General features: G+C 33.7%; 2 protein-coding genes across 2 annotated transcripts in view; one reads left to right on the top strand and one right to left on the bottom strand.

Annotated features, from left to right (window-relative positions):
- Positions 1-3,049, top strand: part of LOC128173511 (procathepsin L-like) — a 6,087-nt gene extending 3,038 nt beyond the window's left edge. Inside the window, exons 6-9 of the mRNA XM_052839211.1 lie at positions 138-238; positions 1,024-1,189; positions 1,918-2,023; positions 2,791-3,049. Of these exons, the coding sequence (XP_052695171.1) occupies positions 138-238; positions 1,024-1,189; positions 1,918-2,023; positions 2,791-2,890 (473 nt within the window). The 3' untranslated portion in view covers positions 2,891-3,049. The remainder of the gene's footprint in view (positions 1-137; positions 239-1,023; positions 1,190-1,917; positions 2,024-2,790) is intronic.
- Positions 3,050-10,815: 7,766 nt separating this feature from the next.
- On the bottom strand, positions 10,816-13,326 carry LOC128173514 (toll-like receptor 4). The gene has a single exon (XM_052839215.1). The coding sequence runs from the start codon at positions 13,324-13,326 to the stop codon at positions 11,026-11,028; it is 2,301 nt and encodes a 766-aa protein (XP_052695175.1). The 3' UTR covers positions 10,816-11,025.
- Positions 13,327-13,554: the final 228 nt, after the last annotated feature.

Below are 13,554 nucleotides of genomic sequence, written 5' to 3'. Positions count from 1 at the left end.
ATTAAATGAAATCCCTTTAAAAATTTAACTTGAAAAGCAATTAACCTGCAAAATAAGTTGTAAAATAAGTTTCATCCACGGGCCAATTTTGACATTGCATCTACTACATTATGTTCGGTTTCTGTTGGATCTAACAGGTAACAAAGGTTGCCAGGGAGGGTTGATGGACAACGCCTTCAAATACATCGAGGAGAACAAGGGGATCGACACAGAGCAATCCTACCCATACCGCGCCAAGGTCAGTCTCCATCCGGGACCTTACTTTATATCGTTCATTTAGCTAGAGTAATTTTCCTTTTGCGACCGTGCTTAAAGTGAATAAAATTCAGATTCAATTAAAACTTGCCAAAGTAATCAACTCGTTAGTTAGACAACTGAACCGTTTGACTACTGTGAAGTAATAAACTTATATTCACTTTGTACTCCCTTATTGATATCAGTTGTAAGGGCGATTAACAAATTCAGGTGATTAAAAAACCTTCAACTATTAAACACGTTTGATGGTTCAACTTGCATCATTAAGTATAGTGTACATGTAAGAGTTGTATTTCAACATTTTCTAACCCTACACTTAACAACCACCCCACCCAAACCCCCGATCTAGAATTAATTAAATGGGTAAAAGTTTTTTTAAAGATCAGTCCCAGCATACTTATCTAATATAATCTATGTAAGAAAAATTAACATCGACATTGTCATGTTTGTTAAAATCTGCCGACAACATAGCCTAACATAGTCAGAGACATTGGCAAAATTTATCAAAATACCAGTAGTCTCAGTTATGAAATGCTAATTTTATCTTAACTAAATTGAATTTTAATTACATTCACAGAGAACCTCAAATAAATATAACGTTTAATTATTCCACTTAATTTGAGTATCATCCAATCAGGGGGAGTGATGAATTATCCAATCACAGTAAAGCTTACTTTGCTCTTCAGAACGGTAAGATTACCCAATCAGAAGTCTGTTTACTTTTCAGAACGGTTAGATTAACCAATCACTAACCTGTTCACTTTTCAGAACGGTAAGTGCCACTTCAAGGCCTCTGACGTGGGCGCCACTGAGACGTCACACAAGGATATCCAGGAGGGCAGTGAGTCGGACCTACAGCAGGCGGCCGCTACCATTGGTCCAATCTCTGTCGGCATCGACGCCAGTCACTCCTCCTTCCAGCTCTACAGAAGCGGTAGGTCATGTGCTTCTTTACGCTGTATACAGGGAAATATCTGCCCCCGTGTTATTTTCGCCCCTTTCCGTCTCGTTGTCTTAGGGCGAATTAAGGACTGGGCGAATTCTATGCCAGAAATAATATCTCTTAAGACAACTGCATCTTGGCGAATTCAAGATGGGGCGAAACCGTTTGCAAGTGTAGAAGGGCGAAAATAGCACGGGGCAAAAATGATCCTGTTTACAGTAGTATTAGGGTTCTTTCTATTGAAATGTTAGGTAAGTGGTGGTTTTGTTAAAGAGGCGGTTTTATATTGTGTTTCTGTCTTTGACTGGTTGGTTGAATTTCTATTTACGAGGATGCTTGTTGAGACTTGACTTTTCACCACCTGTTAGATTGATTTTTATGAAACAAATTGTAGGTTTGAACTTCAAAGTTTTTGGTCGAATTTCTACTTTAAAAGATATATCGGTTTAATTTTTATTAAAGAGTTATGTAATTAACGTTTTAATTGATCAAATATAAGAATTGCATTGATTTCTTGAATACCTTGTTATTATATCTGAAGATAAGTAATATTTTGCTGACTTTAAAAAAGTTTAATTTTTTGGTAAAGCTGAACGTTCTTTAAGAAAAAGAGGATTCAGAGTGAGTGGTATTCTCACAAAGTGTATTCAACTAGCCATGCTAATTTTTGGGGTAGAGGTGTAATTATTTTCAAAGAAGTGACTGGTTTTCAATACTAGGGGTCTACAACGAACCAAGATGCAGCTCCAAGAAATTAGATCACGGAGTGTTGGTGGTAGGATACGGGTCAGAGGGCAGCAAAGATTACTGGATTGTTAAAAACAGGTAAACACTGACATTACAGCTCTCCTGCATTTGGATAATCGGAAATATAACTATGCAACCGACCATTCACTCCATTTGTGCATGTGATATGAAAGGAGTATCCGCAAAAACATGCCATGTATAATTTTTTTACCCACTTTAATATTTACTTTTGAACGTTCTTAACGCTTATAAATACATGTACATGTATGTTTCTTTTACGTGTAGATTTTATTAAGTAAAAATCGTCCTTGCGTACATTGCAAGTTTGAAAAAAAAAGAGTAATTTTTTTCAAGTCGATTTTATTTGTTTGAATTTTGTACAATTTTACGTCATTTTAAAGGTCAAATGACCGTTTTTATCTACAATGAAGAGCAAAAAAAAAAAAAATTACAAGCAGTGACCCAACTTGTGGGCGTAATTGAATAGTTTGATACAGTTTACGCTTTTTTATACATGTAAATCGCTTCGCGGTTTATAAAGCGTAAACTGCCCCAAACCATTTTATATCGTATAAAACAAATAAATAATGAATTCATTTCTTAAATAATCATTTAGTTTATATCAAACGCTGTTTTAAACGTCATGCAGAAAAGATATTGTTTTTGTCAGCTACTTGTATGTTACCTGCATACACACCATTTAACGCTGAAAATGGATGTCTTGGGGTGTATTCCTACGGGTTTTTTTTTTATAATTTTATAAAGAGCTCTTCTTTAAAAAATGTTAAACTAGTCTCAAAATGACCACGACTATTACACCCTCTTAACAATTTTTATTTCTACAGCTGGGGCAAGTCCTGGGGAATGAAAGGCTACATTCAGATGAGCAGGAACAAGAAAAATCAATGTGGTATCGCCACCAACGCCTGCTATCCAGTGGTTTAAGGGCTTATCAATCCAGCCATGCATTGTTATTCTTTAAAGTCTAAAAATCTCAATCCTAATGCTATCAAAAACAGCTGACATTAATTAATTTCATTTTTTCTTGTATTTTAATGTATGTGTTCTAATTATAAAATTTATAAAAAAATAATATCAAATGAATTTAGTTTTGTTATTCTTGACACATGGAAAATGAATTGAGATTACAATTGTCAAATGGTCTTAAAAATTTAGAGACTCATCTTGTGGGGGTAATTGAAAGAAGTTATTACTGTTAACCTCTTTCAATTACGCCCACAAGTTGGGTCTTTAAATTCGTAAGGTTGACAATTTTAAACTCAATTCACTTATAACATTGCCTGTTACGATCACATACTTTTTAAATTTTGCTCTTTAAAGATTTAAAAGAGACTCTAACAATCTGTCTAAGAATACTTTATACAAGGGGATCACAATATCTACTCGGTTACCAATTGGTATTTTTTTTTACTTAATAGTGAAAAAAATGTATTTGAGGAAATAGAATCATTCTTTAAGTATTATGAGGCGATAATTTTTGTCGGGGCGTAGTCAAATCCAATCGAAATTATCTCCTCATAATACTCAAAGAATGATTCCTTATTACTAATGTTTATATTATATCCAATTTGTACACTTTAAGACAACATTATTCTAAAACCACTATTTTTTGTGTAGCACATGCTATGTATCACTACGCAGAGCAGCCAATACCGTTTTTCGGTTATGCTATAAGACGCGCCCATTTTGTGTCACTCATGTGTTAAGAAGTTATTGAGTTTTAGGGTTCAAAATTGATTCGTAATGTTATTACAGACAAAGACAGTTGAAAATGTAAATATTAACATGTTACGCCAAAAAAAGAACTTTTAGGGCAATGTTTACAATGCCCTTGAATGACATATGCATTCTATAATGCGCGCCGAAATTTGTCTATCGCATAGGATGCTTCACCAGTGCATTTTATCGTAAAGTTCCGTGAAATTGTGGTTAGGCCGTTAGGATGCCACTCGGCTTTCTTCTTATATTCTACCCAAATTTTACGGACTTTTCTTTTATATGGTTCGTATTGCAAACTGTAAATTGTAAAGTAAAAGTTCTTAGAATCCATATGGCGAATGAGTGGAAAAGTTCAATATTCGTTACATTTGCTCATCGAGTTTGCCCTGAATACTACTAATAATCATAAAAATAACTAGACACTTGTTGCAAAAGCAACAAAAAGGTCTTCCGTTTTGATATACATGTATCAATTTAACTGTGACATTGCTTCTCTTACATGCAAAAAAAGTTGATATGATAATTATTGTGAATGATATATCCAGACGTTACTTACATGTAAAACAACGAGAATGAAAAAGAAATCAATTTTTTAAGTACTTTCTGTGACGACCAGAAGTAACGCCGATCTAAACAAAAATGTTAACCATTTGTACAATCATAAGTCAATCTTGCCTCAAAGTTTGGTTGTTCACGTCTCTGCCAAATCTAAGATCTCTTTGAAACAATATTTTTTGTCTCGGGACCGAAACGGCGGAACGAAAGTGATTAATAAAATAAAAAGCTGGTATTTCTCGTACATTTGCTTAATGTACATCACTGTTTATCAGGCTAGATGAAATTCCAAAAAAGTCAGCTAAACTTGTTAAAAACATGATTTGTTTGAACCCTTCCGGTAAGAACCGGAAGTGACAGTTGACAAAATTAAACCCGTTAAACACATCCCCAATCAAAATTCTATCAAACAATCTATGAAAGATTCGTGTCTCAATCACTTACAATGACGAAAATATTGCGGACATCAAATTTGTAAAAAGAAAAGCTACATAGAGATATTTGAGATATCACCGGAAGTAAAATTTATTTGCCAATTTAAAATTATATAGATGACATATGTAAGATTATATACTGATACTTTCATTTTATGTAAAATGAATAAATCAAATTTTTGAAGTGCTTCCGGTGACGACCGGAAGCTACGCCGAACAAAACAAAAAAGTGTAAACACATGTACATACATAGGTCTATCATCCCACAAAGTTTGATTGTTCAAGTCCTTACCGTTTTTGAGATCTCCAGGAATCAAGGTTTTTTGTCTCGGGACAGGAAACGGACAAACGGAAGTGCTCAATCTAAATTGTATTTAATATTTTTTTGTACTTGCCCTTTCTACTTAATTGTTCATCGACTTCACTACAAATATCAAAGGAAAACAGTTAAACTGATAAACAGCTCGATTTGTTTGAACTCTTCCTGTGTGGACCGGAAGTGACGGAAGACAAAACGAAACCGGTTAAACACATCTTCAATCAAATGTCTATCATCCATGAAAGTTTTGTGCTTTGATCGCTTATAGTTTCTGAGATCTCGTTTGTACAAAATGTGTTTCAAAAAAGCTACCTGAGATATTTGAGATATCTCACCGGAAGTCGAAATTTTTTGTTGAGTTAACATCGCATAGACAATCTATGCATAGATTTATACTTATATATTTATTTTATGGAAAAAGAATTTTATGCGAAAAAGTAGTTATTTTTGAAGTGCTTCCGGTGACGACCGGAAGTTACGACGAACAAAACAAAATAGTTTGAACACATCTACAGCTATAGGTCTATCATCCCACAAAGTTTGGATGTTCAAGTCTTTACTGTTTCTGAGATCTCGTTGATACAAGCTTTTCCAACGCGGGACAGGAAACGGACAAACGGGAGTGCTCAATCTAAATTGTATTTAATATATCTTGTAAACTTGCCCTTTGTACTTCATTTCTCATCCAGCACACTACAAATATCAATGGAAATAAGTTAAACTGATAAAGAGCTCGATTTGTTTGAACTCTTCCTGTGTGGACCGGAAGTGACGGAAGACAAAACGAAACCGGTTAAACACATCTTCAATCAAATGTCTATCATCCATGAAAGTTTTGTGCTTTGATCGCTTATAGTTTCTGAGATCTCGTTTGTACAAAATGTGTTTCAAAAAAGCTACCTGAGATATTTGAGATATCTCACAGGAAGTCGAAATTTTTTGTTGAGTTAACATCGCATAGATAACCTATGCATAGAATTATACTTATATATTTATTTTATCGAAAATGAATTTTATGCGAAAAAATAGTTATTTTTGAAGTGCTTCCGGTGACGACCGGAAGTTACGACGAACAAAACAAAATAGTTTAAACACATCTACAGCTATAGGTCTATCATCACACAATGTTTTGATGTTCAAGTCTTTACCGTTTCTGAGATCTCGTTGATACAAGCTTTTTCAACGCGGGACAGGAAACGGACGACCGGAAATGATTTTTGACAAAAAGAAAAAAACGCCTCGAGATATTGTCATTCACTTTCATTCCAGAAAATTTCATAAAAATCTATTCAGCTATCTCTGAGAAATCTTGTGGACAAAAAAAAGGAAAAAAAAAAATAATAATAATAACTAGACTCTTGTTGCAAAAGCAACAAAAAGGTCTTCCGTTTTGATATACATTAATCAATTTAACCGTAGACATTGCTTCTCTTACATAAAGAAAATAGTTAATATGATAAGTATTGTAAATGATATATCCAGACGTTACTTCCACGTAGAACAACGAGATTGAAAAAGAAATCAATTTTTGAAGTACTCTCTGTGACGACCGGAAGTAATGCCGAACTAACAAAACAGGTTACAAGTTTGGTTGTTAAAAATATGATTTATTTGAATCCTTCCGGTGAAAGCCGGAAGTGGCAGTTGACAAAATAAAGTCCACTCAACATATCATCAATCAAATTTCTATCATTCATGAAAGCTTTGTGTCTCATTCACTTACAGTGACAAAAATCTTGCGGGCATCAAATTTGTAAAAGGGAAAGCTACATAGAGATATTTGAGAAATCTCACCGGAAGGAACAGTTATTTGAAAATTAAACATTATAAAGATGACGCATCTAAGATTGTATACTGATATATTCATTCCACGTAAAAGAAATAAATAAAGAAAAAACATTATTTGTAGTGCTTCCGGTGACAACCGGAAGTTACCCCGAACAAAATAAAATAGTTTTAAAAAATGTATATATATAGGTCTATCATCCCACAAAGTTTGATTGTTCAAGTCGACATCGTTTATGAGATCTCGTCGAAATAAGGTTTTTTGTCTCGGGACAGGAAACGGACAAACGGAAGTGTTCAATGTAAATTGTTTTAAATATTTCTTGTATACTTGTCTTTTGTACATTGTTGTTCATCGAGCTCACTACAAATATCAAAGAAAAACAGTTAAACTGATAAAAAGTTCGATTTGTTTGAACTCCTCTTGTGTGGACCGGAAGTGACGGAAGACAAAATGAAACCGGTTAAACATATCTTCAATCAAATGTCTATCATCCATGAACGTTTTCCGCTTTGATCACTTATAGTTTCTGAGAACTCTTTGTACAAAATGTGTTTCAAAAAAGCTACCTGAGATATTTGAGATATCTCACCGGAAGTAGAATTTTTTTGTTGATATAACATTGCATTGATAACATATGTAAAGGTTTATACTTATATATCTATTCTATGGCAAAAGAATTTAATGCGTAAAAATAGTTATTTTTGTAGAGCTTCCGGTGACGACCGGAAGTTACGCCGAACAAAACAGATAGTGTAAACACATGTACATACATAGGTCTATCATCCCACAAAGTGTTATTGTTCAAGTTGTCACCGTTTTTGAGATCTTATCGAAATAAGGTTTTTTGTCTCGGGACAGGAAACGGACAAACGGAAGTGCTTAATGTATATTTTAATAGTTATTTTTTGTATACTTGCCCTTTGCATTTTATTGTTCATCAAGCACACTACAGATATCAAAGAGAAAAAGTTAAACTGATAAACAGCTCGATTTGTTTAAACTCTTCCTGTGTGGACCGAAAGTGACGGAAGACAAAATGAAACCGGTTAAACACATCCTCAATCAAATGTCTATCATCCATAAAAGTCTTGTGCTTTGATCTCTTATAGTCACTGATATCTCGTTTGTACAAAATGTGTTTCAAAAACGCTACCTGAAATATTTGAGATATCTCACCGGAAGTGGAATTTTGTTGTTGAAGTAACATCGCAAAGATTACTTTTGTGTAGATTTATGCTTAAATATTTATTCTATTGAAAAGGAATTTAATGCGTAAAAGTTGTTAATTTTGAAGTACTTCCGGTGACGACCGGAAGTTACGACGAACGAAACAAAATAGTTTAAACACATCTACAACTTTAGGTCTATCATCCAACAAAGTTTGGAAGTTTAAGTCTCTACCGTTTTTGAGATCTCGAATGTACAAGCTTTTTCAACGCGGGACAGGAAACGGACGACCGGAAATGATTTTTGACAAAATGAAAAAAACGCCTCGAGATATTAAGACTTTCTATTAGTCCTGAAAATTTCAAAAAAATCTATCCAGCCATCTCTGAGAAATTTTGTGGACAAAAAAAGGGAAAAAAAAAAATAATAATAAAAAACCTTACAATCACTATAAGGTCTTCCGTTGGAAACGGAAGACCTTAATAAGAAACATTACAATCACTATAAGGTCTTCCGTTGGAAACGGAAGACCTTAATAATGATAATAATAATAACAACACATAACCAAAGTTCACCAGATTGTATCTAAGTTATAGTAAAATATCTATACATGGTATTCAAAATCCCGAATAAACAACTTGACATTGTGAGGATTTCAGATGTAGCTCAGTACAAAATATGGACATGTACGTGGGGATATCCACCACAGTTAGCTCGATATCATGCACTGACTGACGTATGGGATTCCAGTACAATTAGCCCAACCATACTCATCAAGGTCTTAAACTATTGTCTTTAACCTTTTTTGAACAGGCATTGCTTTTTTTCGATAACAGTGGATGGTTATGCCATGCAAGAAAAATAAACATTCACACATTTATGGTCTAGAAGTTACTTTATTATATGTACGTCTGATGTGCAGAAATCAAATCAAATTGTGTCTTTAATTTTTTTTTTGGTAAAAATATTAGGAAATATTAAACGATTGTATTTTTCAAATGTTTTATTCGGTTGCATATCCATTTTATAAAAATTCAGCAAGATAGTTGATATTGAATCTAAAATAATTTCCGCTTGATCTGTCATATGTTGCAAATTGTGACAAAAAATGACGTCCTTTATAGATAATTCTAGAACTATCTACTCAAACCAAACTCTAGCCAAAATAGAATGTTACAATTAAGTTTATGCTTGCAGAATTACACTCTTCCCTCGACTAAGCACTTTTAAAGCCGCACCAGAAATATTATAATTGCCCCTCCTCCCCCGCCAGGAAACATATATATCTCAACAATCAAAATGTTAGGACAGCTTCTGCTATTCAGAAAACTTTATTTAATTGTTTAATTTGAAATAAAAACATCGTGTTTTTTGAAAGCACCGATCGACTTTTACAAAACATCTTACATTGATTTGGGAGATAAAAATATGTTAATAAAGTACACTTGGTCATAAGGCAAATATATTCTTACACTGATTTTGATTTTTTTTTAATGTTATATAACATAATATAATATTACATGTTTTATCGGGCGACAATGCCTTAATATTTGTCCCGCGGCGAAATAACACTCAAGGGCTTTCCTGTCACCGATGGGCAAATGTTCTGGTATGTAGCCCTCGAAGCCGTGTAATATATGTATAATAATTATATGTAAACGGTGTGACTGTTGGGCCGAGTGCAAATTGATATGGTATGAAACGCAGGCAGTAGGATCCGCCTGTCTACTAAAATCATAGGCCACAGTTATACTAAACGTCGCGTGCTCAGTCTACATTATGACGTCATTTTTTATACGTTAAACGTAAAAGTTGCCTTTGGAAATAGTCGAAGAAAGGTACGTTATTCACAGAATTTCATAAGTTAATAAATTTTCTGTTTAAACTCTATTAAGTATCCACGGGATCGGTTGCTTGATGTCAATGTTTTTATTTTCCATCTAATGATTTAATAAGAAATACGTAAACCTAGTCTCTTCTCCTGATTGATTAGTTTGCATAGTCAACTATTTTCATTTAAATTACTTTGTTTTAATAGAGTAAATAGAAAATAAACATAGAAAAGCGACACACATTTAATAAATGGGTTAACTTTGTCGAACAAAATGGCGCCCGATATGGCGACACCCATAAGCTTCGAGAAAATTTTTCAGCTCTTAATACACCTGATTCAATATTCACTGATTTTCTTTTTTATACGTGTAACCAGAAAGCCTCGCTTTCGTTGCGCTCGGTGTTACTTTATACGCTAAAATTGACTAAAAACTTAATCAAATTTAAACAAAAAGCAAGAAAGAAACTTTGTTAAACTCTGAAAAATCAAGGACGTATAAATTAAGAACATAGGAGGAAATGAACTTGATTTAATTTTTTAAAAAGTGTTACTTATACGATTTGAGTTGTACAGAGGAAGTCGAGCTCTATAAACCTACGTGTTGTTAACTATTAAAGTTAATTTAAAATGTTGCATGTATTTGAAACAGGGCGTTACTATGTGATGAAAGTGAAAACCGAGTTATTGATAGAACAAAGGCTGAATATAAAACCTTTACAAAAATGTTGACCATCCATGCCTTGTTATTAGTACACGCAAGGTTTTAGAGGATATAGAGAAAATATTTGAATAATTAACACGACGCATTGTAAACCTTTCTCTGTAGCAGTATACTTAAGGCGAACAGGAAAAACAAATCGCAAGTAAAAAGACCATCTCCTCTGTTAATGCAGTGTAGATGTCACCACTTTTTCATTGTTTGGTAGAACCGCTGATAAAAAATATGGTACAAAAATAAAAAAAAAAATATACTGAAAAAAGCTTTGGTTGAATAAAAATAATCTTTAAATCAACCCAGAAAAACATTTCATTTATTAACAACAATAAAATTTATTATTTAAGAAATTCTCTATAAGTAGAAAAAAAGTTTGTTTATCTTATTGCCCATTAAAACTAATGTCGTTTATTGTAAAGTCATATTTGTTTGTTTTATTCCGGTTTTGGTGTAGATATAAGAAATGCAATGTTATTTCAGCATGGAAACTTTTCCTGAAGAGAAACAAGATTGCAAACGTTTGCATTTCATGCAGATGTATTTGAAGATAAAGTTATGAAGTCGCATTCACGGCACTTCAATGTTGCAACAAGTTTTGAGTGGAAGGCTGAAACTTCGTCGTCGTCATCTCCGTTTTCTGGAAACTCTAGATATGACCTGCTTTCAGTAAGATCCATAAAAGAAAATGGAAGCTTCGCAATGGCCAGTTTTTCTAAAACAACTAAAATGAGAACATTTTCACCGTTTCGAGAATAAATTGCCTCCATACGTCCCATATTTAGCTCGAACATGCACCAATAGGAATCCAAGAAGTGTGACGTCATAATAGCCACAGTTCGTCTGCTGTTATGAATGGCGTTAGTGATGTTATCAGCAATACCTGTCCCAGGAATAAAGTCACGATGATGTATACAAAGATTCAGATTATGATTTCCTTCCAGCCGTTTCACGAGTTCGATCACAAAACGCCTATCATCGTCGGCATATGACACAAAGGCATCAAAATAATACGAACTGTTGCCTGTGTTGTCTGGTCTTTGAACATTATCTCGATATTTCTCCCTTGCTACGTAGTACATATACCTTAGTTTCCACCTATATCTATACAAAATGCGACCAAATGTTGTTGTCAAGGTTATAAATATCAATGACGTCATTATCACTATAGTAACCATGTAGGAGGCGCAATGTTTCTCCATAACTTGAACCAAATTGTCAATATCTGAAAAATTAGCTTTAAAAGAATTCCTAAAGGTACAGAGGTAATCATCAAATTGCATAAACTTCACATGTTTAGATTGAGCCATCCATCTTAAGAATTCCAATTGTTCACAAACACATGTAAACCTATTACCTGTTACATTCAGGTATATTTTTTTCTTTCGTGACAAAGAATCAATTGCATTCCGCGTTTCTTTATTCAAGAATGATAACTGATTATTAAAAAGGTTTAGTCGCTTAAGACGTTTCATGTTTTCCAGTGGTATAGAAAACTCACGTAGAGTGTTGTCACTTATGTCAATTGTTTTAAGTTGATTGAGATTACGGAAAATGGCTGGAGGCAGTCGAAAAATTCGGTTGCTTCTTAAGTTCAAAATTGTCAAATTGACAAGATTTCGAAAAATGTTCCCATTGTTGTCATCTTCTAAAACTTTTCCTAATACATTCTGGGATAAATCAAGGAAAGACAGATTTTTAAGGCCGTCAAAAAAATAATCAGAGATGAAATTGCAGAAATTGTTTGATAAATCTAGATATCGGACAGTGTTTGCGCCCACAATTGGGCCATTTAACTTATAAATGATGCTGTTTTGTAAATACAGATGCGTCATTTTTGATGGACCCATTGATGTGAAGGCGAATTGTTCAAGAGTCATTTTATACATATTATCATGAAAATAAAAAACTTCTAAGTTAGGCGGAATGTATAGACGGAGAGTGGAGGAGACATTAGTTATTTTTGGCTTGTTTAAATCCGTAACAGCGTAGCGTAATCTGTCAGAACTACTTATCTGTGATATATGTGAATCATTACACGCAGTTAAAAAATTATTTAAGTTAATTTGGTGGAAATAGGATTGAAAACTAGCATTCAGACTGATTAAACTATGCAAACTCCCAAATTCTATAATATATAATCCAAAACTCAGAACATTATTAGCTATATTAAGGTGTTTCAGGGATTTTGGCAATATTGAGAAAACTCCAAATTCCAAGCTGTTTATACGGTTGGAAGCTAAGTTTAGATGCTCCAGTTGAGTGGTCTTTAAATCCGCAATGTGGTATTTCCGAATAATAAAACTCACTCCATAAGTACACTGAATACCTTCTAAATTTAGAACACGGATTGCCGTTGAGTAACTAAGGTCATGTGAAATATTAACCAAAACTTCAAGAGTCAGTTCCTGATTATTAGAAGCGTCCAGATGAGTAAGATATCTTGAATCTAAAAAAGACCCTTTTTCAATGGAATGAAGAGCATTAGCGGCAAGACTTATATTTTGTAAGGCCTTGTAGTTTGATAACGATGTTTCTTTTAAGGTTCCTATAGCGTTCTTAGATATATCAAGGTAACGAATATCCCGCGGAAGATATGGTGGGAATTCTGAAATGTTGTTATGTTTGAGAATTATCCCGGTTACCTCATCATTGAATAATGGCGCAGATTGGAGATTCAGGTTTGAACAGTCTGCAAAGAGGATTCCAGAGTCTTCATGTTTATAACATGTGCAGTTGTGGTTTGATGAACACTTGAAGGTTTCTTTTTCTGTAAGCATTTGGAATACCATTGGTAGCGTCCAAAGTACTAGATGTAGGAAAAACAACATTTTCTGAAAGTAAAAATAAAAAATAAATCTGGTCTTCAAATTTGACTTACACTTTTTCAGGCACGTACCATCGTATTTTGAATTCGGGGGGGGGGGGGGGGGGAATCCTTTTTTTACCTAAATTTTAAACACACACACAAAAAGGAGGGATCAACCTCATGTTCATGATAATTTATTTTTTTGATATGTAATTTAAAAGAATTTTTTTAGCGAGAAAAAGTAAGACAT

Source organism: Crassostrea angulata, chromosome 2, assembly GCF_025612915.1.
Source record: "Crassostrea angulata isolate pt1a10 chromosome 2, ASM2561291v2, whole genome shotgun sequence".
Lineage (NCBI taxonomy): Eukaryota > Metazoa > Mollusca > Bivalvia > Ostreida > Ostreidae > Magallana > Magallana angulata.
The sequence above is the reverse complement of the archived record's forward strand: the minus strand, read 5'-3'. Positions and strand labels throughout refer to the sequence as shown.

Bases quoted from the DNA above. Each gene is read 5' to 3' on its own strand.
- LOC128173514 (XM_052839215.1), bottom strand. From the start codon at position 13,326: ATGTTGTTTTTCCTACATCTAGTACTTTGGACGCTACCAATGGTATTC.